General features: G+C 38.5%; 1 protein-coding gene across 2 annotated transcripts; it reads right to left on the bottom strand.

The window, feature by feature from the left end:
- Positions 1-36: 36 nt before the first annotated feature.
- LOC146695519 (uncharacterized) lies at positions 37-26,384 on the bottom strand. 2 transcript variants are annotated; one of them, XM_085477740.1, is made up of 7 exons: positions 26,271-26,384; positions 17,866-17,931; positions 16,365-16,444; positions 15,922-16,054; positions 15,209-15,529; positions 14,991-15,087; positions 37-6,403 (listed from the first exon to the last, which is right to left on the bottom strand). In XM_085477740.1, exons 1-7 carry the CDS (start codon positions 26,365-26,367, stop codon positions 1,834-1,836), a joined length of 5,364 nt encoding a protein of 1,787 aa, XP_085333866.1. In that variant the 5' UTR covers positions 26,368-26,384; the 3' UTR covers positions 37-1,833. The 2 variants fall into 2 exon arrangements, with proteins under 2 accessions (XP_085333866.1, XP_085333867.1); XM_085477741.1 differs by having other exon boundaries at positions 26,275-26,326.
- Positions 26,385-27,975: the final 1,591 nt, after the last annotated feature.

Raw genomic sequence — 27,975 nt, 5'->3', positions numbered from 1 at the left:
TAAAGCAACACTGGTACAACAAAAAAACAACATGCATAAAATTCAAACATCTTTATATCAACTCCAGCAAAAATACAAAGTTCTTAACATAAAGATGTATCATTCTTGGGATTACCACAAATAAAGCAGGTATTTCTTTCTAATATACAAAATGAAAATCTTTAAATAGCAACTGTAAAGAATAAACATGTTCAAGTCTGGTATTTGGTGGGCTGTTTTACATTTGCTAAATCCATTAGCCTAAATGGAGTTCTTAAATAACAATAAAAACATGGTAGACCTGTTTTGCATTTACAGATGATTTATCCTCTTAAAGAAAATGATCATAATCATTATTATAATAATAAAACTGTGCTAAAATGGTATTTTTTCCTTTGACAATACACTAATGTAAGTTACTATGACGGAAGTAAACAAACGTCACATTATGAGAACATCTAACTGTCAGTGAAAATAAAACAAAGAAATGGAAAAAAAGAGACCATAAAAAGTAAAACTGCCAAACACCTGGATGCACAACTCAGAAAGGGACTAAAGCAACCCCAAATATTTTAGATCCAGCTTGCGAAACACGATTAATGCAACGGTCCGTTACCGTTTCATACATACTTACCAATAAATACACAAACTGTTCAGGCCTTTGTTTGGAGGAATTTTGACGAATAAGCTAGAATTCCCAAATCATCTCCCATAGTTTACAGCTTTTAGTTAACTCTCAAACGGGATTTAGGGGCATAAATATTAATGGGAGGTTTCATGGCTGCATTGTGAAACGGTCTAAGCATTAACAAGAATAACCACATGCAGACGCAGGTAAAATACTCAAAAGTCACCAGAATGTGCAGGTAACACTGGGTGCAATTGTCAAAAGTGACCGTGGAGGTACATAGTGACGAAACCTCAAAAAACATAAAAAAAAAAAAAAAAGCTACAAACTTTTGTCATGACACATATATAACACGCATGTCTCTTAACAATTCAGATCTCAACATCTAATACAACTATAATAAGAATAATTTTATGTTAATGCTGTGGGAAAATGGGCACAAAATAAATCTCAGGTGGAAGATGAGTACGAAAATCTGAACGCCTAAATCAACGTGAGAATTTGCAGATGAAGTGTGAGGCACATACTGTGCGGAACGGAAACAGTTTGCACACACTGTGTGTAGCAAATTAATGCTGACTGCCTCTCTGGGAACTGAAAGCTGTTACAAGCAGAGGACAGGAGATTTCACATTTAGCAACACATTCTATTACATTACACTTCATAAATAAGGCACCTGGTCACAGCAGTCACATATTCACGCTGTTGTGATTTGAACACAGGCTGGAGATACAAACTGCCAACTTACATAGGAAGCTTAAACGCAGTGCATGCTATCATCTAAAACGATAATTATATACAAAAACAGCAAAGGGGGGAAAAAAAGGGAACAAAAGGACTGTGAACAAATTCTTATGCATCCCAGTTTGATGCTTGTTCTCCTAACTCTGAAAACATTTGTTAGGCTGTTGTCATCTCCAGCCGTGTCAAGAGCGCTGAAACATGAAGCCAAACGGCTACAACTGCCAGACATCACGCTGGACTGGTGTTCAGTCCTAAAAACAAACAGAAATCTGAACAATACGTCACATTTGCATTTTCACACTGACTGATAAACAAATTTCCAAATGTGTTTCTTCTTCACATTTACCTACTGCAAAAGGTATTCTCTGAAGAGTTTGGTGAGTACACAAAATAGACTGGGTTTGGTCCTTCGGAGTATATTCCAGATAAAAGATAATAAAGAGGCAAATCTTCTAAATAAAGATGATCTCTCTGTCTCAATCTTATTTTGAGAGTGATGTCCTTGTGCGCTTCGCTGGGGTGTCTGCAAGCTTCAGAGCCCTCTTGGTTGCCAGTTTTGTTGCACTGCGTGGACTTCTTTTTACCGGAGACTTTAAAGCTCCGCTTCTCGTCAGTGTAGGTTCATCAGTTTTCCTAACTGATCTGGGAGATGCATGCTGTGTTGTCGAGGACTTCGTGGCCCTCTTTGAAACATGACTGGGGCTCCCGCTCGGAGGGAGAGCAGCCTCCATTTTTCTCTGGGATCTTGTTAGCACCTGGTCAGGTGAGGTTGGCACCTTGACATCCGTGCTCTGCTGTGGGGTTTCAGCAGCATTCTCTGCATCTTTGATCTCAGTAGGTGTACTCTGTGACGACTCCTTCGACTGGATTTTTGCAGAACTTGCTTCAGTGTGCCTTTTGTTGTCCGCTTTGCCTTTAGGTGTGTCGACAGGGTTATGTTCGGCTATTTTAGGAGACCCAAGTCTCTGAGAACATCTCTTAGGCAACTCCTTTTTACTTGTATCTCTTGAAGCTCTACCACTGCTCTGAGCCCTCACAGCTTTATATTTTACAGTTTGCTTTGATTTTTTGTTAGCCAATATTTTTCGCCTCTCCATTTTCGCCGATGACTCTTTCATTCGTTTGCTGACAGGTAATGCGGATTTTTGTGCCTTAAGAGACTGCTTCAGATTTGACTTGGAGGACGACTTTGTGGTGGCAAGTCTTTTAATCTTGCTGGTTTTTAATATTTTGGATGCCTTTTTCAGTCTACTAGTAGTTTGCTGAACCTGCATCTTCTCTCTAATATTAGAATATTTCCTCAGGATCCTTGCGCTAGCTGGATTCTTTGATTTTCCAGAGGATTTCTGGGATTCACTTATCTGAGCAGAAGCTTTGGCAGAGGAGTACTTTGTCAAATTCTGAGAACTACTGGAGAGATCTCCTCTCTCTTTCCCTTTGACTGCATTTGCTTCTTGCTCCAGTGCTCTAGCAATCAGCTTCTGACTCCTGGGGTTGCTCTTTACAGGAGAGGCAATGGCAAACTTTTTCAAATGCTTCTTTAAGCGCTCTGCCTGTACGCTTGGAAATACACCCTGAGACGTCCCTGCCGCACTTGACGAGTTGTGGAAGCACAGCTGACTTTCTGACGGAAGACGTGTGGTCACCTTCTTCACGATGACAAGAGATTTTGTTTCCGTTGATTCAAGGAACCAGCGACAAATGTTGGAGAGATTAAAACCTTTCATAAAAAGCATTTGGACTGGCGAGTATTTCTGATGCTCTGCAGATTTTGGTTTTCGTGCCCTGCGCTTACTTTTCCATATAGCTGCCTGCCGGTCTGCTTTGTTTTTGTATTTTGCTGCTGGCTGACCCTCCTTATCCATTTGCACCCAACCTTTTTGCATTTTATCATATTTAATATTCAGATTTGTAATTAGCTGTTGGCTTTCTTCTGCAGTCAAAGTCTCAAAGAATTTGTTAGTCGTTTGTTTTGGGGGCTCATGCCTAGGAGTAATGATAGGGCCGTGTGAACTGTGGGACACGGATGCAACAGACCCAGAGGGGGACCTCACCTGAGCTTTAGTTATTCTTTCTGGCATTATTCTGACAGGAGAAGCTACATCGTTTTGTCTTGGGGCTACAATATAAGCACTAGTAGAGGGGACAGGGATCAGTCTTTGTGATCTTAGTGCTAATTTTTTGTTGTCCACTTGTGGCAACTGAGTAACAGACTGCAAGGCTATTTCACCCTTACTGGTCTCATCACTCCTTAATGGCATTCTTCTTTCTGTTACAGATGAATCATTATCTTCTACTGACCCGTCTTCTAAAGCTGCTACATTTGGCTGCACGGCAACATTGCTTGCTTCTGTGTTCTTTTGAAGAACCCGTTTACTTCTTAATGGCATAATCTGTGTTTGCAATTCGGCCTTTACGGGACTTGATACCTCACCGCTAAGTTGCACTTTCTTACTGTCATCTGCTACAACCTTGGCAGATCTTAGTTTCTGTCTGGCCTGCAGTCTTTGCTCTTCAACATTCGTCTCCATTTCTTCAGATGGAGTTTCTACTGGTTCAGTATTTTCAGTGTTTAATTCCACAGTTTCAGTTACTGTGTTTGGTTGAGACAGTTCAGAGGTTGGAGGATCACAGGACTCGTTTAGAGGAGATGCAGGAACAGCAAGTGGACAAGAAAGAGGGAGGGAAAGAAGCTGCTCAGGGGGTGCTTCTGGAGATGAAATGGGAGTGGCAGGATTTGAAATAGAATTCGATACTGGAGTTTCAGGTGGCTTCTGGTTTGCAGATCTAAGCTGACGTTTGGGCTCAGGGTTTTGAGGATCATCGGTAGGCTGATCATCTTTTAGGACTTTCTTTTGTTTCTGGATTTGTTTAGGCTTTGAATTTGGGCTTGACTGTGTGTCAGGGGGGGGTTCTGTCACCTGCTCAATGACAGCAGTCTCAATTGAGTCTTTAGGTATGCGTGTGTCAGGTAACGGCTTCTTCATATTCTTTTCATTAGCGGTAGAGACAATAGTTACCTCAAAACTATTGTTGGATGTATTCTGACTCGATTTTGCTGCAGCTTTACAAGGTGATGTGGCGTTACCTGGTCTACGACGCAATTTCCTGTCAGAGGCAGATACGGGTCTTCCATTAACATGACCCACTATCACCACTTCTGTCTGCTTCAGCAGCTTTGATACTGGAGGTTTGCTACCTTTTTTCCTACGCCAAGGTGGCAACTCCTTCAAGAGTGTGTCAAGTGACTTTGAGGATACATCATAGTCACTATCATTATCATTTTCTATCTCTAAAGGCGTAACACTTTCAACTACTTCAGGTGTTTCGATTTCTGTCTCTTTCGTCATCATCTCCTCTACTGAAACTGTGGTATTAGCGCTATCTGTCCCTTCGCAGTTCTCATTGTGTATTCGTGTCTCTAGCTGAAGTTCCTGAGGTTGCTCATCTGGCATTATTTCCTTTTTACCTTCGTCAACTTTATTCAATGTGATGCTATTCTGCTGGGGAACGGGTTCACTACTGTGCAGTTCATCTGATGAAATCTGGGACTCTGGTTCTTCTATGGTATTTTTCTCTAATGGCTCAAGGGCTGTTTCTGCCACTGTTTCCTCTGTACTTTCATGCATTTCCTCTTGAGGCTCTGGGTCAGTTTCTTTTATTGCTTCATTTGTAGCGTGATCAACACTTTCATCACTTCCTGTAGTCATCCCTACATCTGCAACTGCATCCTGTTCTACTTCTGTGTCTTTAACGGTTTCTTGGCTCTCTGTTGGGGTCCTTAATGGAGATGAAGGACTAGACTGTCCCTTGTTCTGACACTGATCTGTCTGACTAGTTTCAACTATAATATCTACTCTACTGGCTGCTACCTCTATGATATCCTCTGTGCCTGGTATCACACTATCATCTGTCTCCTGTGTAGGCATTTGTTGATTTATTTTCTCCGTGCATGATCCAACAAAAGGCATATCCACAGGTGGCACACCTTCAGGCTTTGAAAGTATTTGCTTTGGAGTGACCAATGGTGTGAGCTTTGGCATTGGATTAGGACAGTTACCCTTTCCAGCCAAAGTACGAACAGTTTTTAACTCCCAGATTTCATCTGGCCCCAACCACAAATGTCCTCTGGTGCTTTTTCTGGCATTTCGACGTGGTACCATGCTGTGCCGCGGCTCCTTAACACACTCTGTAATTGATTTGTCAATAAAAACAATGTCACAGTGGCCAAGATCAGGGTCAACTATTCCTTTAGATGGAGAGTCCTTGGTCCAATGATCAGAGGACGACCTGATGGTCTTCCTGGCCGTCCGCACAGAGTCTGAAGAACTGTTGACGGGAAACAGTTTTGCTGGTGTATCTTTGGGGTGTCCAATAGTTACCCTCTGCCTAGCTTCATGTGTGTGGCTACCCTGATTATGTCTTTTTACAGAAGAGCTCAGTCTGGCAGTCTGAGTCTCTGTTCTGGTGGATGAATCAGAGTTCTGTCTCTCCTCCAAAGTGTCAGAGTGAGTAGAAACAGTGGGACTGAGCACACACAGCTTCTTACCAGCAGCATCATTAGAGGTCATAATTTTGATCTTAAGAGGTGCATGATCACCATGACGGTTCTCTGCATCTACTGGATGAGCAATGGGGGTCACCAAAGCCTGGTTACTCCCTGACCCAGGGCTGCGAAGATCCGAAACAGTGCTAGGGGTTATAGACGATTTCAGCGGCACAGCATTTTCTGGAACATTTTTCATTGCACAACTGCCTGGGACCTCTGGCTTGGAAGTGACTTCACTGGGAAATCTTATCTCGGGGTGTGACTTCTCAGGAGTCACTGCACTGGATTTTGCAGTGGAACAAGAAGTTCCCTTGACACCAGAGGTACAGTTAGAGGCTTTATGTGTACTGGAGGATGCAAGTGCTTTGATCTCCGTCTGTAGAAAACCTATGGCATCTACTATCTGTCTCTGATGGTGGGGGCAGAGCTTGGCCATGAACTGTTCCAGAGTGGAGGTGGACTGCAGGTCTTTAGCCTTTGCGAGATGGCGGTCTGGAGACTCACTGGGAGGAAAAGAAGAAGGAAACATTAAATTCTCCATCAATCTTAGACAACACTGGTTCATTTTTTTGACTGATACGAGCTCTGCAGATAAGTGAGTTTTCATCTTTAGTAGTTAAAAAAACCTGGAAGCAGATTTATGTTTGTGTGAAATAATATACACGTTTATATTTTTTTTATTCATATTTATTTATTAGAAGAATAAGTGATACTGTTTAGAAGCAAATCATTTGTCCAGTGAACTTGACCAATTACAGCCATTATTTTTTTAGTTTTTTATATTTTACATTAAGAAAAAAAAAATCATACATGCACAAGACATTAAGTAATGGTAGCCCATTTGGTTAAACCATGTCGAAAACATATTAGTTATAATACCAACTACATTAGGGGCAAAAATCAAATATATCAGACTTGTCAAGTTTATATGTCAAGTTTTGTTTTGTTTTAAATGACAAATGCTCAAGTTACCTTTCACAATATAAAACAAACCAATGAAAGAAAAATCAAACATAACTAAAGATATTAAAAAAACACGTTACTCTAATACCAAAATTTTATTTATGCCAATGCAAATCAAAAAATTAATAATTGTGCCAAACGAGTATCGCTCTTTATTTCTAAGTTACATTTATGTAATAGATCTATTACAAAATCCCGATACCTTACTACATTAAGAGCCTTTAAATCATAACATTATGCCAAAAATATATCTGCGACTATGAAAAGTTGTTTTCTTTGCTTAACAAAAAAAAAAAAGATCTTTCAGAAGCTGCACTTTGGGTCTTTAAACAAGAAAACATTGCATTCTGCATTCATGAGGTGATATGCTACAAAGCTATGCTGAGCAACAAAAAAAGACCAACAGTTTTGTGGGAGCAGCAGATTCTGCCAAGTAAAAGATCAACAAGTCAGAAATAAATGAAGTTGTGCTAAATTATATTTTGTCTGAAAATAAACTATAAATCATATTTACACACAACTTTAGCTAATACTACATTGCCAAGCAACACTGGACAACATTTTTTCATTTTGACATCACAAACATGAATTTTTCATGTCTTTTGTTCAAGTTGGAACAACTATTGCCACAGCAAGCTAAGGCTGCATAACAAATCAGGTTTGCTATGCCCGTCCTCTGTGTTAGAAGCTACATAAAAAGGAACAAAGTGAAATTTCATGGATCAAACCGGTTATTATATACTAGCAGTAAACTGCACTACAAGCATGAGCAAGACAACATAATGGTGACTTTGTTTTTTTTTAATGAATTTCAGCTTTATATCACAAAGGTTTATTGTATACTCTCTAAAATGAGGGTGTGAAGGCTGTAATGAATGTTCAGCAAGCAGAAAGACTATTAGGACGTTTCTGGGCTTATTCTTGAATCCCTGATATTCATTGTGTAGTGTAGTAGTCAAAGATGGAAAGCTGTACTGCAGGATTTTTGGCTCTAACCATGAAGCTATTTGTACAGCATGTCAAATATCTCAAAAGTAAATTTTAGAGCTTTAAAAATACATTTTAGAGATTAAATAAAAATAACCAACTAGAACCTGATGATTTTTTTGCTAAGCTCGTCAACTTCACATCCCTCCCTGCAAAGCCTAAGCAGTAAAGTGGAGTACCTGAATAACTACTGGTGAGAGTTTCATCCCTGAGGGTTTTTCCACTCTGTTTCTCTGATCATTGCTACAAAACCAAGTACTTTTTCTTCAAGTAGTCAATCTAACAAGCACAAGCAAACCAAATTACATACCAGCTCACAATATTTCACAAGCAGAAAATTGTGGATGAGTAAACTCATTCACAAAGTTTACACACTGTATACTGTATTTCCTCCTGCGCGTCCAATCTCATTGTTAAGTTTGCAGATGACACTACAGTGCTCGGACTTATATCCAACAATGATGAGACAAACTATAGGACAGAGGTGCAACAACTAGAGTCATGGTGCCACGACAATAACTTGGTCTTAAACACCAAAAAGACCAAGGAGATCATTGTAGATTTCCGGAAGAGGGGCCATAACAACCATCTGCCTCTCTTCATTGGCAGTGAGGCGGTGGAGAGGGTGAGCAGTTTTAAATTCTTGGGGGTAACTGTGACCGAGGACCTGTCCTGGGGCAACCATATCACCTCAGTTGTACGGAAGGCCCAACAGCGCCTCTACTACCTGAGGAGACTGCGGAACGCACACATTCCCAGACCTCTGATGTTGAACTTCTATAACTGTGCCATCAGCAGCGTTCTGACGTATGGATTTCTAGTGTGGTTCCCCAGCTGCACCAAGGCCGATCAGCAAGCACTCCAGCGGGTGGTGAAAGAAGCTGGCAGAATTATTGGAACAAGTCTGCCAGAGATCAGTAATATCTTCCCCACTCGCTGTCTGAGGAGGGTGCACAGTATCCTGCGGGACCAACATCACCCTGCGCGCCACCTTTTCCATCTGCTGCCCTCAGGGAGAAGGTACAGGTCTATACAGGCCAGAACATCCAGACTGGCCAACAGCCTGTATCCACAGGCTGTGAGGCTCCTGAACTCTCTGCCCCCCTCTCACGGACAATAACCATATCCAACTTCTTAATAGCAATGAACTGGTCTGCATTGGTGCATCATATCTTTATTCTCTTCCCCCTCCTGCCCCCCCCCCCCCCTCTTTCTTAAATAGATAACTATCATATCTGATATCATATCTCACAGTACAATAATATTGAATGGGTTGCATTGTTGTATTTTGTCATGTTTCTCAGGTCTTTGTCTGAATTTCTACGAACATTATTGCTAAGGATTGTCTTATTGCATTGGAGTCACACTGGGTTAAATATGTACACTTGGGTTTTAAGGGGTATTTATTATTTTCTTCTTTTTTTTGGGTTGTATGGAAGCCCCAAACGCAATTTCATTGTTCTTGACAATGACAATAAATAAATAAATACTAAATACTAAATACTAAATACAATAGGAGGATAAATAATCTCAAAATTACGATCTGCTATACAAGGGCATTTATAACATCCTTAACCACTGACCAGATTTTTAACTGGTCAAGAAATATTTTAGGCTCAAAGAGAATCTACTTCTTACAGTGATTACTTGACATTAAACACACCAACACCCCATTGTTTGTATTCAATAAAACAACCCCAAAAGATAAACTTCACTATACAGAACAAAATCCCCAAATGACAAATATGATTTAGTCCAATCATGCAAAAATACACCCAGTGCCATTCATTTATATGCTATTAAAGTGACATAAAATGTACAAGATCTGTACATATTTGTATGGATAAGGATACTCCGCAATCAGCTGAAGAGTCTCAACATTTAAGCTTGTAGAGCGACTTCAGTCCTCACATGCAAAACTTTGCCCATAATAAATTAGTACAGTCTTGCTCCGCAGCTATCTCTTATAACAGTTAGATAAACCTTTTAAGATATATACACACAGGCTTATTATTATTTTAAGAAGCATTGAGTTTAATTAAAGCTGTTTACATTCTCAATTTAAGTGTTAACGTTACATTTTAATAAAAAAAAAAAAAGCTTAATAAATACTAAATCGACAATATAATAAAATTTGGAAGGTATCTAAGAAGAAGTAGGTTCTAACCCATTTTAGCAACATAGTTCCTTCAACGCAGAGGAAATGTATCATGTCACGACCAGAATAAGTTCCCTAAACTGTTCCATACCCAAAAAAAAAAGTATAGACAGAAATATTTATATATAGTTTAACTTTTATACTTATATCAATATGATTACCACTCTGCTTTAAATCATTTGCCTTTACACAAAGAAATTTACAGTATAGTGTTGTGTGCATGAGATTGCTACATAAAACAGCTTTGAGAACAGTGATAGTGGTGATATCGGCTTTCCAGATGAGGTAGTCAACCACTGGATTTGCTACAACAGAATGTAAGGAGCAATCAATAAATGTTCAATAAACCCAAAAGCGCTTTTATGACTTTAGTATATCAACTTAAATGCATTAGACAATAAAGTTTTATATTTCAGCAATGCCTGAGGATTGTCAGTGCAAAAATAATTTTATTACTGAAATCAAATCAGTGATTAGATTTAGTTGTATATGTACATCTGTAATTGAAGCAACTACTGGGTATTATGTTGTAAACCATGGTAAGCGATTCAGATGTATTACATGTTTGTTTTTTAAATCTGGGGTTAATATCCTTGAACCATAAAAACACTTATTAAATAATAGCTAAAGGTGGAGAATAAACAGAGGATTACTATATTATAATTATAGTTACAGTAGAGTTGTTACAGTGGTATAAATACAAATGTGCAAGGCCCTGAACTACATCTGTGTAGTGTAAGTTTCTGTAATATGACAGCAAATATGATTAAAACCCAGTAAATCTTTAAAAACAAAAAACAAACAAAGACTCATTACCAAACCTTGCTAGACCTGTATGGAAACCTGACAGAAATAATGGGTCATGAGCCCATAATGTTTAGCATCCTGAGCTGTAATCAATAATGCACAAGGAGGTGTCCTGATCAAACTAATGGGCAAGGCTGGGTCAAAAACCAGGCAAAAATTCAATGAAAATAGCAACATGAAAAAGGCATTCTGTAGAGGTTTTAAATGCAGCCCTTTCCGCATGGTAACAGCACTTTAAGTATTTGTTATTTTTAATGAAATGGCATCATCGTGAATTTTAGTGAAGCAGCTAACAGCTGCTTCTACTGTCAACCCGCTACCCTACATAGTCAGTTTCAAGAAAGGAAAATTGCTGGTGGTTGTAGTTTTGTTGTTGTCCAAATATAAACACATTTTTGGTACACTATCATCTAATCAATTGGGGAAAAAAAAAAAAAAAAAACCCACACATCCCAGTATGTGTGCACTCATGTGCAAATGCACAATCTATTCACAGAAGCCATAACGGTAACAAGAAAAAAAGCCTAACCTACCATTTTACATTCAATTAATGAATACAGCCAATCAATGTATTTTTTCATTGAATTTTTGCCATGGCAACTTGAAAACAGGGTAAGCATGGACTGAGGCATGGTTGTAACCACATTAGCCAATCTGGATTGTTTACAACTGTTAACAAGTTACAGTTATGATCCTCACTATAGAATGACAGAAAAAAATATTATTTTATTATCTCTCATGGGTGTATGTGTATATTATAGGTATGCAGTATTTTTATGACAAAAGATAGCAGAAAGGTTTGTATCACATCTCACGATAGAATACCTGAAGTTTGAAGAAAGAGGAAAAAACCAACCAAAAAAACCCCCAAAACATTGAAAAAAAAAATCACATAGAAATGTAATGCTCTGCAGGCTTACACTAGCACTGAAATACTACAGATTACTGAAAATAAGGTTGTTAAGACGAGAGAAGGACACATACTCATCAGTATGACATCCTGAATGTTACCATTAAAAAGGCTTATTTGGGTATTCAATCCCTTTCTATTACAGGTGATTTCTTCGGCAATGATTTAGCTGAGGTATGTAGCTGAGGTATAACTGTTTGTCTAGATGTGTGTGTAGTAATGCATTATTTTAAACATAACCTGAGAAGGCAATGGAAACTATTGCCAACCATATGGCAGAGTAAAATGTACAGAACTAAGTAGAAGTAGTGGAAAAAAACCACTGTGTTTGTGAGGATGAGCGAAATTAGGATGTTTTATCTGTAAACTTTGAGACTTTTAGTCATTCCATGCATTAATTTACTTCATATGTTTTCACCCAAACTACAGGCTCTGCGTACTTGGAACTATTTCATTTGAACATGACCAATATTAAGAGAGAACACTATGGGGCGCCACATCCTTGTACAAGCTTCAGTTTGGCTCTGTAAAGAACAGAGCAAGGAGTGAATTTTTAAAGCTTAATTTGAATCAATAACTAAAACTTAATTACCAGCATGCTATTGTATTTCAATAATTCTAAAATAAAAAGCATGCCCTCCAAGCCACAACATACACTACTGGGAGACACTTGTGTGTTTACGCCCTATGCAAACATTTTTAATGTAATAAGTGCTAAATTTAGTGATAAAAATTAAATAAGTTAATAATAAATAGAACTATTAGAGATGCAATAAAGACGGGTATTGCCACGGTCTGGCAAACACAATGATTAAAAAGGACACCACAGTTAGTATGTTATGGATGCGTCACTCGTTTGATAAGAGGCTGCCGTCACGAAAATCAGTCCCATTCTCTTCAGAAGCACTCTCTTTTTTGTCATAAAGACTGTGCTGGGAATTTTGGAGATCCTTTTGTTTGGGGGACAGTGAAACGCTGGGTTCTTCCACCTGGCTTATCAGCTTCATTTTCTTTTTCGGAGGATTTTTTAAGGTCCCCAGACGTTCTTTAACTTTGTATTCCAGGGTGCTGTGCGGGATGCCATAAATCGATTGTGCTTTAGAAACACTCATTTTCCCACCCATCACCACCACAATGGCCTCTTCTAGCAGGTCTGTGTTGTACTGTCGATATCGCCCTCGTTTCTTCCTAGGCTGCTTGTTACTTAGGTCTGACTCTGAATCCATTGGATAGTTCCCCCCCAAAGCTTGGCAGTCAGAGGTAAAACTCCAGTATTCCTTCTCCGAACCTGAGCTATTTAAACCTCTGTTGCTGCTGGTGGTGGTTTTCTGGATCTGCCTGGGTAGAATGGAACAAAGCTTCTTACCCAGGCCATTCTCATAAAGTGAACCTGAATAGTCAGTGGACACGGAGTCCCATGACGAATCTATTCCTGTAGCCAAAACTCGGACCTGGGGAATCTTTAGGTCAAAGGACGGTGAATGAGACAGAGAAAGGCTTTGGTCTCTGCAGGCCTGCTGGAGGTTTCCTTTCTCACAGGCAAGTGACTTTGTCAAAAGTCCAGCAGCTTCCAACAACCTTGGTATATCTTTAAGGTGCTCACTAGCTTCATTTCTGGTTTTGAGCTTCAGCAGGGCTCCCAAATGAGTTTTGGAATTCCAGGAACCGGAAGCATTTCTGAAAACGTCATTGGGGCTGCAGCTTTGGTTATGGCTGAGGGGTGACTCGGGGTCGCTTTCCAGATCGGGTTCCTCTTTGATGCGCAGTGAGTATGCAAGAGACGAAGAAGGCTTATAACAGGTGGAGTGGCCGAAATTCTCCCTCCTCCTCCCATCCTGTAGGCTCCTCATAAACAGCCCGACATGCCCGTCCGCTCTCAAGGATCGCCTGATTGGATGGAAGGAAATTGGGTGTAAGCAGAGCTTGCACAGTGCCCTTTTCTCTTTACTAAGGGAGGATGGGGTGGGGAGGGGAGGATGTTGGCCACTCCTTTATTATATGACCTTGCTTTGGTAACATCACTCGAACAACTTTGTGAATGTGTGTATGGCTTTTGAAAAACAAAAACAAAAAACAAAACCCCAAAAAGACTCAAGTTAAACTTTTTTTTTTTTTTTTTTTTTAAATATGCTTGATGTAATAGCTGTTGTTTTTTTTATTTTTTCATAAAACATAAGGGAAAAAAGAAAAAAGAAAGGGCAAAGAAACAATGAAAATAAAAAACAAAGAAGATGCATTTAGTAAAATACACTGAAGACTTGGCATTTCTGTGGCTCAAAAAGCTTGCCCAGGAGAATGGACTATTTGTAACTGCAGTAAGGGAGTCTGATGTAGATGTAGATGTAGATGCAGGGCGCAAGATCTATGACATACAAAGTAACTAATGCACCAAAAACTCTTGACAGTTTATGCGTGACGTTACCACTGAACAAGCACAGCAATAAAAGAGTAAGCCAGCAAAGGGTTCTTGCAATCTATCAAACTCAAGCTCTAGGTTGCAAAAAACAAAACAACTGCAAATTATTATTCTTAATTATTCAATTAATCAAGTTATATTGTTCCCCACCCCCCAAAAAAAGAAATCAGTTGCAGAGCTCTCAGCAGTTTCCACAGCCTGACACTGCTGGGGTGCAAAAACAAAACAAAAAGAGCGGGGGTGGGGTCCTTTGATTTGGAGTTTCACAATTTGTACATCTTAAATGGAAGATAGAGTAAGCCACATCCAAGAATATGTATCAAGTTCATGTACAATATTAAAACAACTCATGTTATAGGTGCTTGGGCAATGCCATAGATAATTATTAAATATTTAAATTACTGATCAATCATTCTCATTTTACTTGACAGAAAGAATTAAGTCCCTGAAATTCTTCTTTAGTTCATCAGTGGGACTTTCCCCTATAAATACTGTTTAGTATAACCTATAACATTCAGTCCGCATTATCTTTTATTCTGAAAAACACAAATAAACAAACAAAAAAAAAACCAAAACAGTTTCATGTGGGTTTACGCATTATGCAATCTGCTACAGTGGTTTATCGCTGTATATAGACGCAAGAATATCAGCAATGCTTCGAGTCATGTAGTAAACTACATTTACCATAAGGCCTGCCTGTATCTTGCCAGAAATTAATTAAAGAAAACCAAGAAAAGTCAAGCTAGTAAATTACTTCTAAACCGCATTTACTCACTACGTAACAAACTGCTGCTGATAAAAGGAACCCGTCTTAGTACCGCAGAAAAGAGAGAAAGAAACTGTTCTTACCCCTTCAGCATGGTTGTGGCCGGAGAAAGACAGGGACTATTGGCAGGCAGGCTGCTGCTATAGCTTTTCTTTTTGATAGATAAATCAAGAACTCCATCTAATTTTAAAAATGGAAAGAAAAGAAATGTAGATTCAATGTTAAGTTCTGACCACAATCCAGCCAGTGCACCAGCTCAGTACTTAATAAACTACTCTGTGGTAGATGTGTTTCACACTACCTTGCTCACTGGGCTCAGCCACGGGCTTCTTGATGGTGAGGTCCAGAGGTGCATCCTGATCAGCCATTAGAAGCTTGCTTAGGACGGGGTTCTGGTTGTGTGCTGGCCCAGTCAGTGTGGCAGCAGGGCTTGTAGCAGGAGGAACTCCTGAGAGCAAAGGTGGGGTCGACAGGCTTTGGTCAGAGTGAGGCTGGGAATCTGAGCAACTGACCTGAGGGGAGCTGGTTTTTGAGGTATATTCAGCAGCAAACTGTCTGATCATTTTCTGAAGAATCTCTCGAGCCACTACTGGAATTTGTGGGTCTGAGAAATTTGGCACATCTAGGAAGAAAAACAGAGATAAATACTTTTCAGTCAGCATTCCTTTAATAAGTCATCAGTCATGGTTAATGAACATGCAACAAACATCCAAACTATGTTCGAAGGATACTGTAACAGTAAGGAAAAAACTCTTATTTATAGCCTTGAAATAAAAAAATAAAAATAAAATAAAATAAAATAAAATAAAATAATGATTTAAAAAAAACAGACGTTATAAACTAAGAGCAGAAGCAGTGTGAGTGAACACACACACACATTCACAGAAAAGCCTATTAAGGGATGGATAACGTGCACCACTGTGTTTACAGGCAGGTTCCCTGTGTTATGCTTTTGGTGTAATAACAATGAAAAACACTGATTTACCCACTCAGAACTAAACCTCTGAGACTCACCTTTTCTGCAGAGGACTGCATTGAGAAATTCCTCAGCCTGTTTCTCTAGTCTGCTGATTGTGATTTGATCTTTACCCAGTAGAGGTTTCGATGTATCTTCCAGCCCCTTGTTGTTTAAGTCAATTAAGTGTTCCTGTCAAATTGGAAAACTGTTAAATTGGTGACCTTCAGGCATTCAACAGGATTCGTATAAAGACATTTCTATCCTTCAGATGAGCGTTTACATCAAATTAATTAGCCCAACAACTGTAGGGAAACATGATGGATTACAGATGTGACTAAAACTAAACAAGCCATAGCAGACTACTAACGTTTATCCATCATCTAAGCCAGCGTTTGAAAGAATAAAGGCAACAGATTTAAGTCTGCGTTTAGGTTTCCGAACTATGAAAATCTGGAAATCAAAACGTAAAAGGAAGAAAGAAAGAAAACAGAACTCTTACTTTGACTTTGTCTCTTCTCAGACAGCAAAAGGGACAGTTTTCATCAAATGACCAATCAGACACTGCTACAGGCTCAAAGTCTGCAGGAAAAAAATATCAATAAAAAAAAACAATGACAATCAACACAACATGACAAAAATCATGGTTCTTTCACTTTTCTAACCAACTAAGCAATATAATCTTACCAAGTCAACATTGGACAATATTTGTTTAAAATCCCCCCCACCCTCCATTTTTTTTATATAAATATCTGCAGCGAATAACACTGGTTTGGAGTCTTAAGATTAGCAACCATAATCACAACCATAATTTAACAAAAAAATATACTAAAAAAACTCTAAATTATACACACAGGTTAAAGACAACAAAAGACAACAAAACCTCAGAGGGTTTGATTTAAAGCTAAATAGCAAGTGCAAGGAGGGACAACATGCAACAATGTACAGTCACAGGTTGGGTAACAAACTACAAAAAACTGGGCATGTGCAAACAGCTCAGTCACAACTGCCACTGGTGTTCGTCTCTCCTACTCAACTAAGTAGATGAAAACAGGGGAGTGACTGTGGCAGGAAAGTAATGCCATGACGTTGTTGGGGTTTTTTTTCTTTTTCAAAGAAAGAACAATGCCAAAAAGGGAAATTAAATTTGCAAATAAAAAAGTGTCAGATGCTACGGTTGAGCTTACATATGTGTATTAAATACAATCCAAAAAAAACTATTATCTGAACCTATCAAAAAACGAATACATACCCAGTGGGAAAAACAAATAATACAGTATTTGGGTTCTGCTCTACCAATGCGATCTAATTTTAAACAAAAATAACTTAAATACCTACCGGTACATATAAAATATATAGCATTCTGTTTTGCCTGTCGGTATTATTATCAACATTCAGTTATCATTTTCTTTATCCATGAGTAAAGTGCTTCATTAGAAATAGTTCTTTTCAAACCTACAATGTTCCATTTTCATGTTTAAATCTCACATTCATTTGTGCACAACCCAAAAACAAAGCTCTAAACAGAACCGCATGAATAAAATGAAGTAGTGGGCCATCATGAATATGTGCTGATTTGCTTTAGAGAGACTGACAAAAATCAGGAACTCATTTAATCAGTTCAGTTGAATTTTAAGCAGCAACTGCTACTGCACAATGTCTACTCACTACACAACCCAAATAATGCTTATTATTGTCTCACTAACGTCATACACTGTAGGGCACTGGAGACTTTTACACTGGCTACATCCCATCCAAAACACATACTTTGTAGGGCACTGGAGACTTTTACACTGGCTACATCCCATCCAAAACACATACTTTGTAAAGACATAAGCCATTTTTTTCCCCCTGCAGGCAGTGACAGTGTCTCGTTTTTAGTGAATGTGTACCAGATGGTACAATGCAGTAGCACTGTCATAATAAGAAGACAACAGATTACACTGAAACCACAAAACTGTTGTTCATACACTTGCATGATTGTGGTCAATAAAGACACTTACCCTTAAATGATTTCAGGTCCTCTACCAGCGCTGAACCAAAAAGACCTTCGAGAATGCTCTCAAAACCTGAAGAAACACATGAAGTTCAATAAATATATTTGTTATCAGCAGTAATAACATGACGTGTGTACAACTTCACTCACAGTAAAGTGTTTGTGCTAAAGTCAAAAACATAGGAAGTTCAAAATGAGTCTTAAAACGATGCAAAAAGGTAAGTTTACCTAAAAATAATAACAACATCAACAACAACAATAATAATAACATAATAATAATGATAAAGTTTGAACCCATTTAATTAATTTACGAGCCAATGTTGATTTTATTTGTAGCTAATGCTGATACAATTGTGATTTTGTTGTTTTTTTCTTTGTTTGGATTTTTTGTCAGTCTCTGTTTGTGTCAAAAATTAAAAACGAAATTTAAAAAAAGAAAACTATATTGCGATAAAATAGACAAATATTAGCAACTGCCATTGACTGATGTTATTTTATGTGAAAGTAGTTTACTGGCACTCAGCAAGCAAAATTTCACATATGAATACAATGGATAAATCAAATTAACAAATGAAGTGTGTCCTAATGAGATGTTATGTTTCTGCCGAATAATAAATGCCTTGATTTTGCTTCTCTTTTCTTTTTCAACTTGACAACTGCTCCGTTTTACTCTCTTCTAACACACATCCTCTTGCCTTGCAGGTTTTTACTTCATCAGTAAATACTAGCCCTCCATCCTGTTGCCAAGCAACTAAGGCACCTACAGAGTTGAGAATGACTGTATGGTGTTAACATCAAAAAGAAACAGCCAGTAACAAGATTGCTAAGTAATTCTGTCAAAGTACCCTATAGATTGATGGAGATGATGAATTCAAACAAAAACTAATCTTCACAGTCCTCTAAATGACTGTTTACAGTTCAGGGACTCGGTGGGATACAGCTATATATGTTGCAAAGACCGTTTCTGAGATCTAATGTGTTATGCTACATAAATCATAAGAGAGCACCAACACAATATGAAATGTCTTCTTACTGCTGCAGGGTCAGATTAACCAATCCAAAACCACTACATGCGTTAAATCAACCACTAAAGAGGTCACACAGAACATCTGTCAGCTGAACTGGATTTTGAATGAGAGTGCACCATTCCAAATGTGCCAGCCACTTTAAGGCCAAAAGTACTGACTCAAACCACTGTGACAAAAACATACATCACATAACACATGGCCACAAAAACATAAATCGGTACCACTGAAAGCCTAAAAATTATTGTGCCTGCATGAAATGAGCATCAATCAAGTTAAATCAGCCAAATTGATTAAACTGATCTGACAACACATCATAGCAAAAGCATACTAACACTTCATCTTCACACATGAGCAGAGAAATTGGTGATAAAATTATCAGCCCTTACCATCCACTCTCTTCCAAATCTCACAGTGAATTGAATAAAAGCTGTCATCTGTTAAAATGCCTTACACTGCTTCCCTGCAAATAACCCACCCACTTTTCAGCAGAGCCAAACATAAAGAGAGGGGAGGAGGATGAAGTAGTGAAGCAAAGCATTGCCTATAGCTGCAGCATGATTCTGTTTCTGGGTTAGTGCACAGGACTTCAGCTGAAGCTATCCAATCGTATTTCTGAAATATTTCAGAGGCACGAGGAGAAAAGTAGGTCATCCACTTTCGTTTGACAGTGCGGCATGATGACATCAAACTACTTTTTAGGAATACCGTTTAGAGCATTTAAAAATGTGTCACACTCTAAACTATGACTTTGGGGCAATATTATAGTGTTATAGTAGCAAAGCAAACCAGTACAGTAGCTGGTGAAAACACACCCACCCGCAAGCTTCTTTAAAACCAAACCATTTTGGGACCGGCAAGGCAACGTGAGAAGAGCAGGGATAAAATATTGATAAGAGTGCAGAATTGTCATGCAAGCCCTAAAAAATAAATGAGCTTGTAAACATTTAAAAAAAATTGGCTCCAGTTAAAATGCCTAATAAGCAGCAGGAAAACACCAACAAGCCAATGTCTTGTGTAGCCACAGTTAAACTTACCAACATGCAAAAAAAACGAAACAAAAAAAACCCAGAAACTTTATCGTAACCTGCACTTAACTAGTTTGCATTAATGTGAAGGATTTGCTGCATGTGCATTTCCCATCTGAAGGGACATCCACCAATGCAATAACACCAGACAGCCAAGCCCTTATTTATTTGTGCAATCTTCTGTCTCTCCCCCCCCCCCCCCCCCTTTTTTTTATTACTGTAAATACATACTGCAGCTTGCCTCAAATAACTAGCTGAGTGAAGGCACCACTTAATTGATTAGATATGCTGCAATGAAAAATGAAATGAGAACAGCAATTTTTAGAATAAAATAAGACTTTGGTTTCTTGACTCTAACATTAAAGACATTGAAAATAGAATAAAAGAAAATTGCACTAAGAAATTAAAACGGTGTAACTATTACCATTATAATGCACATTAAATAGATGTTAAATAGCTGATGTATTAATGTGTAAAAACAAAGCTGTAAATTGCAACCATGCTTTATGGAGTGGTTTAATGAGCTTTATTAAGACGTTCAGTTCAACGCAGCTGTTCCCACATTACTCCAATAACTGGGAATCATTATTAAGACATTTCTTTTTTTAATTGCAGTGAAGTGTATTTCAGATTTTTTTTTAAATAAAGTAAGAATCTTTAACCTGAGCTATGATTATGCATATGCACCTGAAAAACCTTCCATTTACAATGGGGCACCTCTGTAAGTGATTGGCTTTCAAAGACTTTCCATGCAGGAAACCCACAGAAACAAAAAAAAGATATTTCACCTAGCCAATATTACCCACAGAGGTTTACCATGAAACTCTGTAGGTATTTTCGTGGAGCTTATGCAGGCTGACGGTGAGCAGCAACTCTGTTCAATCTGCTTTAGCCTTCTTCTGACCTACATCTGTAGCCAATCAGGGACCAAAAGATTTGGAGTGTGTGACAACATGTCCTTCCCAAAGCATTTAGAAAAAGAAATCCCACAGATTTAGGATCAACTTAACCCTACTAAATCCTAACTTTAACCTGCGGTGTACTTTACTGATGCATGATTTGAAAAAAAGAAAAGAAAAAAGAAAAGAGGAGTCCTTCCTGCATACCTCAGGCAATTTCCTTTAAGGGGCCTATGCACAAAAGCAGTGAGCAAACCCCTTGTTATTTTTGCACCACACTGTAAGTGCACAACACCACGCATGCTCATAACAATGTAGTTAATTCAGTAATGTAATATACATTAACCTGACGCAAATCTATGAGTCACTTAATACTCAAAAATTCTAGCTTATTATAAACATGTGACCCAAACACAAGTGCATTATGAGAGCATTAAGCATATGCGAGTGCATTAAGCACAAACCACTGCTGCCTAAACCCCTCTGTACTATAAGGCAAAGGGAAAGTGACAGCAGGAAGCTACTACACACAGAACGAGGCTCCATACATAACTAAACTGTGTATTTGTAGTGAAATCTTGTTTTGTATAATAACCCTAATGTTGTATAGTTCAAGTTAATCTTACAATACTAACATATCTCATGTGAGCTGCTGGTTAAAGATGTTTCAATTTTAATCTTTCAAGAAATACTGTATTTTGATCGATTACGCGACACTGTACAACAGTACAGAACCATTGCTTCCAGTTAGCTACAAAAAATGTGTTAGAGCCTCAAAATCAGTTTAATTCTATTTAGAGTGCTTCTTTAAAGGAAATCCCAACTCAAGATGTTCTACACATTATCTCAGAAGGGGTGTCTCCAAACTCATAGAAGAGGTTCAAATTGTTATGAAGCCAACATAAACCTTGCAAAAGCCATCATTTTTGGCCACAACCTCAGACTACTGATTCACTTTCCAAGAGACATAATCATTCAGGCCCCACACATTTCACTACATCCCCAATTGTATGATAAGGAAAATTCAAGAAACTAATCAGTAGGTGATCATGTTAAAAACAACTTCCTCTATCTAACAAGAACAGCCCATGCAGGTAACATGAATGAAATACTATCAGGAAACAAATGCCCTTTATTGTGTACACTGCAGTGACCTAATATCTCTGGGAGAACAAACAACTGCAATCTTTAAACGTGACGCACTAAGCACTGATGCAGTTGAAAACCTCCATATGCAGCTAATTGGTCTGCAGAAAACAGCCTATCACGATATAATGAAGCACTTGCTATTTGATGAGTTCATGCAGACCACACTTCAGCAGAATTATTGGGATAATACTAAAAGTCTTATCTATCCTTCGTGACTTAAACTTAATCAGCTGCATTACTGATAAATGCTTCAGCTATTATCATTTCATAGAAATAATGTGCTGTTCCTTGATTTTCTTTGGTGTAACCGCTATTAGGCCTGCTATTATAGCTGCAAGACGTTATCTGTAACATGTCTACTACCAGTGCATTTATCAGTAATACAGTTGATGAAGATGACATTTTTTTAGTTGGAATTTATATTTTAAGTGGGAAACATCAGTTTTACTAACAGAAAAAGTTTGGGAATACTACATGATCAACAACTGACTGTCAATCTTTCATCTTTGAACAACTCATATTTTGAGATTACAAGAATCCTCAGATTGATGCTCATGAGAACATAATTTTGCATATGATGATCTGAAACCCAAGTCTGCCCACTACACAGAGGCCGAGCTTTTAATCTAACAAAATCAATGTCACCAAAATATGATTCTGTTCATCTGGACGTAGCGTTTTCAGTGGGAGAAACTTTTCGTCACTCACCCAAGTGACTTCTTCAGTATCAGCTGACTGCAGGTTTCCCCAATCTTATAAACAGTATTTGCGCTGGGAGGTCAGTTCCCTCATTATAATTATTTATGATGAAGGAACTGACCTCACAGCCCATTGTTCCTTCAGTGGTGCTAGTTTCAGTCATTATGCAAATGTGCTGTTTATAAGACTGGGGAAACCTGCAGTCAGTGGAGACTGAAGAAGTCACTTGGATGAGAGACGAAACATTTCTCCCACTGAAAACGCTACGTCCAGATGAACAGAATCAACTTTTGGGGGGATTTACTTACCTGGATGATTGAGCAATGCTCAATCTGATGCATGCATCAGAATCAAAGTCATTTACCCTCACTTTGCAACCCACAAAAAAAGCAGCTCGCTGTAGGTCAACAGATAAGCTTAAAAGTTACAAGGGCATGAGTAAAAGCAGCGTTTGAAACCTGACTTGGCCACTATGGATTTTGTTCATAACAAGCAATATGCTGTAGCTGGATCAGGCAATGAGTTGGCAGCTTTGGACAACTACAGCAAGGGAAAGAAAAAAAAATACTATGAATACTTAATATGATATGATGCAAACTGACATTCAAATGGTGTAATGCTGCACAAAGCATGACTTTGAATAACAAATATGAGATGCACAAATGCCCGAGCACACAGGCAAGCCCACACTCAAAAGGCAGTCACAGAGGCTGTTGGTCATGTCTTGCAAAATGCTACGAAAAATCAGCCAGTTCTTTTTGCAAATTAGGAAGATTTAGGCCAACAGAGTGGGCATGCTAGAGCAGAAAACAGGCCATACCCAAGTTGCACTATAAACAAGACAATATGCCTGATGTCAATATTGATTTGTTTGTTATTTGTTTGAGCAAATCTTTCAACCCACTCACCCAAGTGTCAAAGGCAAACATGAATAACTAACATTCCAGGCATTTTTGAATGTTAGCTGGTGTGGTTGAAGTCCAATTTTCTCCAAATCCAGACAGAACACGCATTTTCAGCCACACAGTTTGCATCTGGAGGCTGATGGACCCATGAACACATATATAGGCAAACATACTGACAATTGTTGCCGCTGTTCTATGGGACAATTGTGCTTGTCTCTGCCCTGCAGTTTTAGTCCTCACATTAAATACACAAAGACAAAATGTCCATTTCAGCAACAGCAGGGTGGTGGCGTGCAGCTCTCTCCACCAAAAAGTCAAACAAAAGTATGTCCTTGTTGTCTTGGACAGAATATGCCATTCTACAGCTAGCAGACTGATGCTGTTGTCATGCACTTGCAGCTTTACTTATAGCCTAAACACAAGGGACATTTGTCAATCATAAAGGAGGGACTGAATAACCAAACAGTCCTGGCTTTGCAGCTAGTCAGAAAGCTACTATTCTCTCTCCAATTTCTTAGCAATGACTAAAACGGCGCTCACCTAGCACTGCAGCTGGAATAAGTTTATTCATTCCACATATTATACATTTTAGTGTTATAACCAATAGTTCATGTTAAGGTTTAGCATTTAAAACAGACAGCATCATATGCCTAAAACAGCTAAACCTTTACAGGTTTTGCTGGTCTGTGATAATAGCTTTTCTTCTCTTCCTAATAATGTAATCAGAATTTAACCAACTGCTAAATAAGCCAACAGCAGAGAATATATGACAATCCAAACTCTAGAATTCCTAAATAACAGGAAAACTTAAAACATTAGCTTTTATGCACACACACACTACTGTGCATGGGTTGCTTAGTCATTATACGTCTCAGCATGATCTATATATAGCAGCCACATAACAAGAAATTAATTTAATGTGACATTTGGAGAACATGAGAAGTAGGGTCCTGAGATTTAAAATAGTCTGTGTATTCTATGTCAAGTCTTTGTTTTCAAATCTGTTTACAATTGTGCCAAAAAGGGAGCTCACAACCTACAGTAATATCTAAGTATGAGTTATAGTATAGTTCTATCCAGCCAAAAACAGCCCGTGCTGTATTCTTGTCAGAATATGCGTAAAACATTTCTAATGTGTCCTTACATGAAGTAAGAAAAAAAAAATACATGTTGATTTGACGATAACAACCGGGTTCACTGAGCAACTCAGTGATTCTCATCTGATCAATCTGTGACAGTGAAATGTCCACACTGGCTGTTGCTATGTTACCGAGTCACATGGATTTAAATGGACTCAAATGGAGTCTCCTTCTTTTACTTCAAGCCACTCGGTCAAACAGTGTAAAACTACTAATAAAAACACCGGCCACCTATCATTATGTGTGGGAAAAAATAATTAGATGGTGATGTAGAAAAGGAGGAACCAGGTAACTTCATACTGCCCACAGAGGACTTTAGAACCGGACACCACAGTTAACCCCTGTGCACACCAATCATTTGTCATTTGTACAGAAACTGAAGCATTTTGTTTGGTTGATCTACTCTGGATGTATTTGCACCGTGCTAGGCACATGCCTTGTGCAGCTTTTCAAGTTGCGTCTGTTCTTACAGGCTATTTTATCACTAAGAATGTAGCGTTTATCTGTTTTGTGTGCATTACAAAAAAAACCTAGCAAGTATAAAGCCATGAAACCTGATAGAGAGGTTTAAAATGGCTCATTCAGCACCCCTACAGTTTAAATGTAAAGTTTAAATGTACCTGTATGACAAGGATCAGGGTGAAATCCCAGGCTAAGTGAGTTTGTGAAATATTTTGTGTGTGATTGTTTTCTTGTTTGTTTGAGCACAAACACCGTGTTTGGCTGCAGGATATTAGTGACAGGTAACACACTGCACACAGACTAGTGAGGATATGTAGCTGAACTCATGTGCATAGTTTATATACTTCAACTAAGCCGTGGTTGTCTCAACTCCTAACTGAATTAAGGTGCTATGCTTCCATGTTTATCTTAAAGGGGTATAATGTTTACCATGTTCACTACTGGACGGAAAAATCAGGGGTCCCACCCTCCACCCCGGGACGATACACACAATGCAATGGACGCGAAACCTAGAGCCAACAACTGCTTTTGTAATTACCTGTTTTAACGTCAAATGTTGGAGAAGTTTATATCGTCGAAAAGGGAAACAGATTCTGCATTGGGGTCTCCGCCACTTCCTCCATTCACTAATGCGAATCCTCGAGTAGCAATTTGAGAAGCAAGTAGGCTAAATGTTGACTGAAAACATCACCTCAAGGGTATATGTCGCCCTCCCCCATCCAACATACAGTATCAACAACAACGGGAAGACGTATTTTAGAAAACGACTGCTTTTGGCCGACACACAGAGACACTCCCTTTAAGCAGGGCGCCCTTTAAACAAACTAACGTAACGCCACTACATACCTAAAGTCTGCAGTCGACGCATTATGGACGATAAAAACACCAATTGGACCCAACAAGTAATGCAACATTGTCGCAAACTGCGACATTTAACTAACGAGTCCTGCTGGCTGCCGTGTGAAGGAAACAGTTGAGGACAAAAAGTCGCTGGGAGAAGCCCCGAGTGAGTGCGGTAATAGATGGTTATTTACACCGATAAAGGTCAAACAGAAGTGAAATTCAAGCCGTGCAATTGTGTGCCGTGCAACAAGCATTATCCTTACCTACACATTGAATGAGTTTGTGTGGCCACGAGTCAAGTTCCTTCCGAATGCTGTATCTGTCGATTGTGCATTGCTGCCTTTTACACAGGCTCGCCATTTTCTATAAGCCTTCCTTCTGGCGGCAGCACTACGGAAGCAGGAAGGGCTGCGTGAACGCGCACGCACCCTGCGTCAAAGGCGAAATCGCTCTCAGTATGCAAAACTGATAGTCTGATTAAATCAGTCTGTTAATCAGTAACTAACTAAATAAATGCAATTAAGTAATCTATAATATTTGTATTACCCATGTAATGACTTTTTAAAATAGTTTCTATTTTAAAGCGTGCTTTTCCTTGATAGACTACATTTTACATTTTAATTTAAATGCTGCTATTTCTATTTTTTTTTTTTTTTTTTTTTTTAGCGCTTAAAGCTCAGTAACTATACTAGAATCATGAATTACTTACAAGGCAAAAGGGTGTCAGGTTTAGTAAGCAAGAATGTAAGTAATTGACAAAAAGTTACATTGACATTGAAGCCAACCACCTTTATCAGTTTTTAAGTTTTCCTCTCTCCACCAGAGTCTAACTTAGCTATATTAGAGAAAAATAGCTTCATGGCAATAGTTCATGATTAGCTACAAAATTTCTTATATTGATCATTCTCAAAGAAGGAATCCTAATGACAGCTGTCAGGTTACAAATAAAGAGCATTGCCAGGTGAAATACTGTAGCATTTTTCTGTTGTATTTTATTTTCTATATAGTTTTGTTTTAATTAATTTTTTTATCACTGTTCTCTCGACGTCATTTAATACCATCTTTGACTGGAGTACAGAGCGCTTATAGGGATCATTTTGTGAGGAAGAAGAGTTCATTTATATGAACATGCTCAGAGTCTGAAGCAGAAAGTCTGGGTTTACAAAGAAAGTTGAGAACCATCATTGTGATAGCCCTTATATCTGACTAACTTTCATGATTTTGTCAAGCCACCTAATGCAAAGAAAGCCAAAGTGTGTATAACTGCCTTTACAGTACATGTAAGTACATCCCTGAGGTCTTACAGTTAGGTAAATACAAGTTTAACTTGAACAAAAACACATGGCATTTTAAACTATAGCATTATTTATGTAAACCAAAATGAAATTTGGCTTACATAAATAAGGTATTACATAAATAGGTATTCTGTTTTCTGTGTTCTTGTAGTAGTTCCGGATCTAGCAGCAGATTACAATCAGGTATCAAAACATTTATGCATTTTTTTGCAACCCCTTATTGAATACAATTTGCTTTGGAATTACAGCTGAGCTTTGTTGGTAATGTTAGTAGGATGCAGCTGTACATACAGTGGGATGCAAACGTTTGGGCAACCTTCTTAATAGTTTTCCTGTATAACTCGTTGGTTGTTACAATAAAAAAATGTCAGTTAAATATATCATATAGGAGGCACACACAGCGATATTTGAGATGTGAAATGAAGTTTATTGGATTTACAGAAAATGTGCAATAATTGTTTAAACAAAATCAGGCAGGTGCATAAATTTGGGCACTGTTGTCATTTTGTTGATTCCAAAACCTTTAGAACTAATTACTGGAACTCAAATTGGCTTGGTAAGCTCAGTGACCCCTGACCTACATACACAGGTGAATCCAATAATGAGAAAGAGTATCTAGGGGGGTCAATTGTAAGTTTCCCTCCTCTTTTAATTTTCTCTGAAGAATAGCAAC

This window comes from Copadichromis virginalis, linkage group LG13 (assembly GCF_057382275.1).
Source record: "Copadichromis virginalis isolate Kocher_CV1m ecotype Utaka linkage group LG13, C_Virginalis_male_GT1.1, whole genome shotgun sequence".
Taxonomy (NCBI): Eukaryota; Metazoa; Chordata; class Actinopteri; order Cichliformes; family Cichlidae; genus Copadichromis; species Copadichromis virginalis.
Note: the sequence above shows the minus strand (reverse complement) of the source record. Positions and strands in the feature narration are given on the sequence as shown.

Excerpts from the sequence above, each read along its gene's own strand:
- LOC146695519 (XM_085477740.1), bottom strand. The coding sequence starts at position 26,367 with ATGGCGAGCCTGTGTAAAAGGCAGCAATGCACAATCGACAGATACAGC. Across the intron at positions 15,530-15,921 it reads TGCAGTCCTCTGCAGAAAAG|ATGTGCCAAATTTCTCAGAC; the intron begins GTGAGTCTCAGA and ends TTTTCTTCCTAG. Across the intron at positions 15,088-15,208 it reads GGCTGAGCCCAGTGAGCAAG|ATGGAGTTCTTGATTTATCT; the intron begins GTAGTGTGAAAC and ends TTTTAAAATTAG.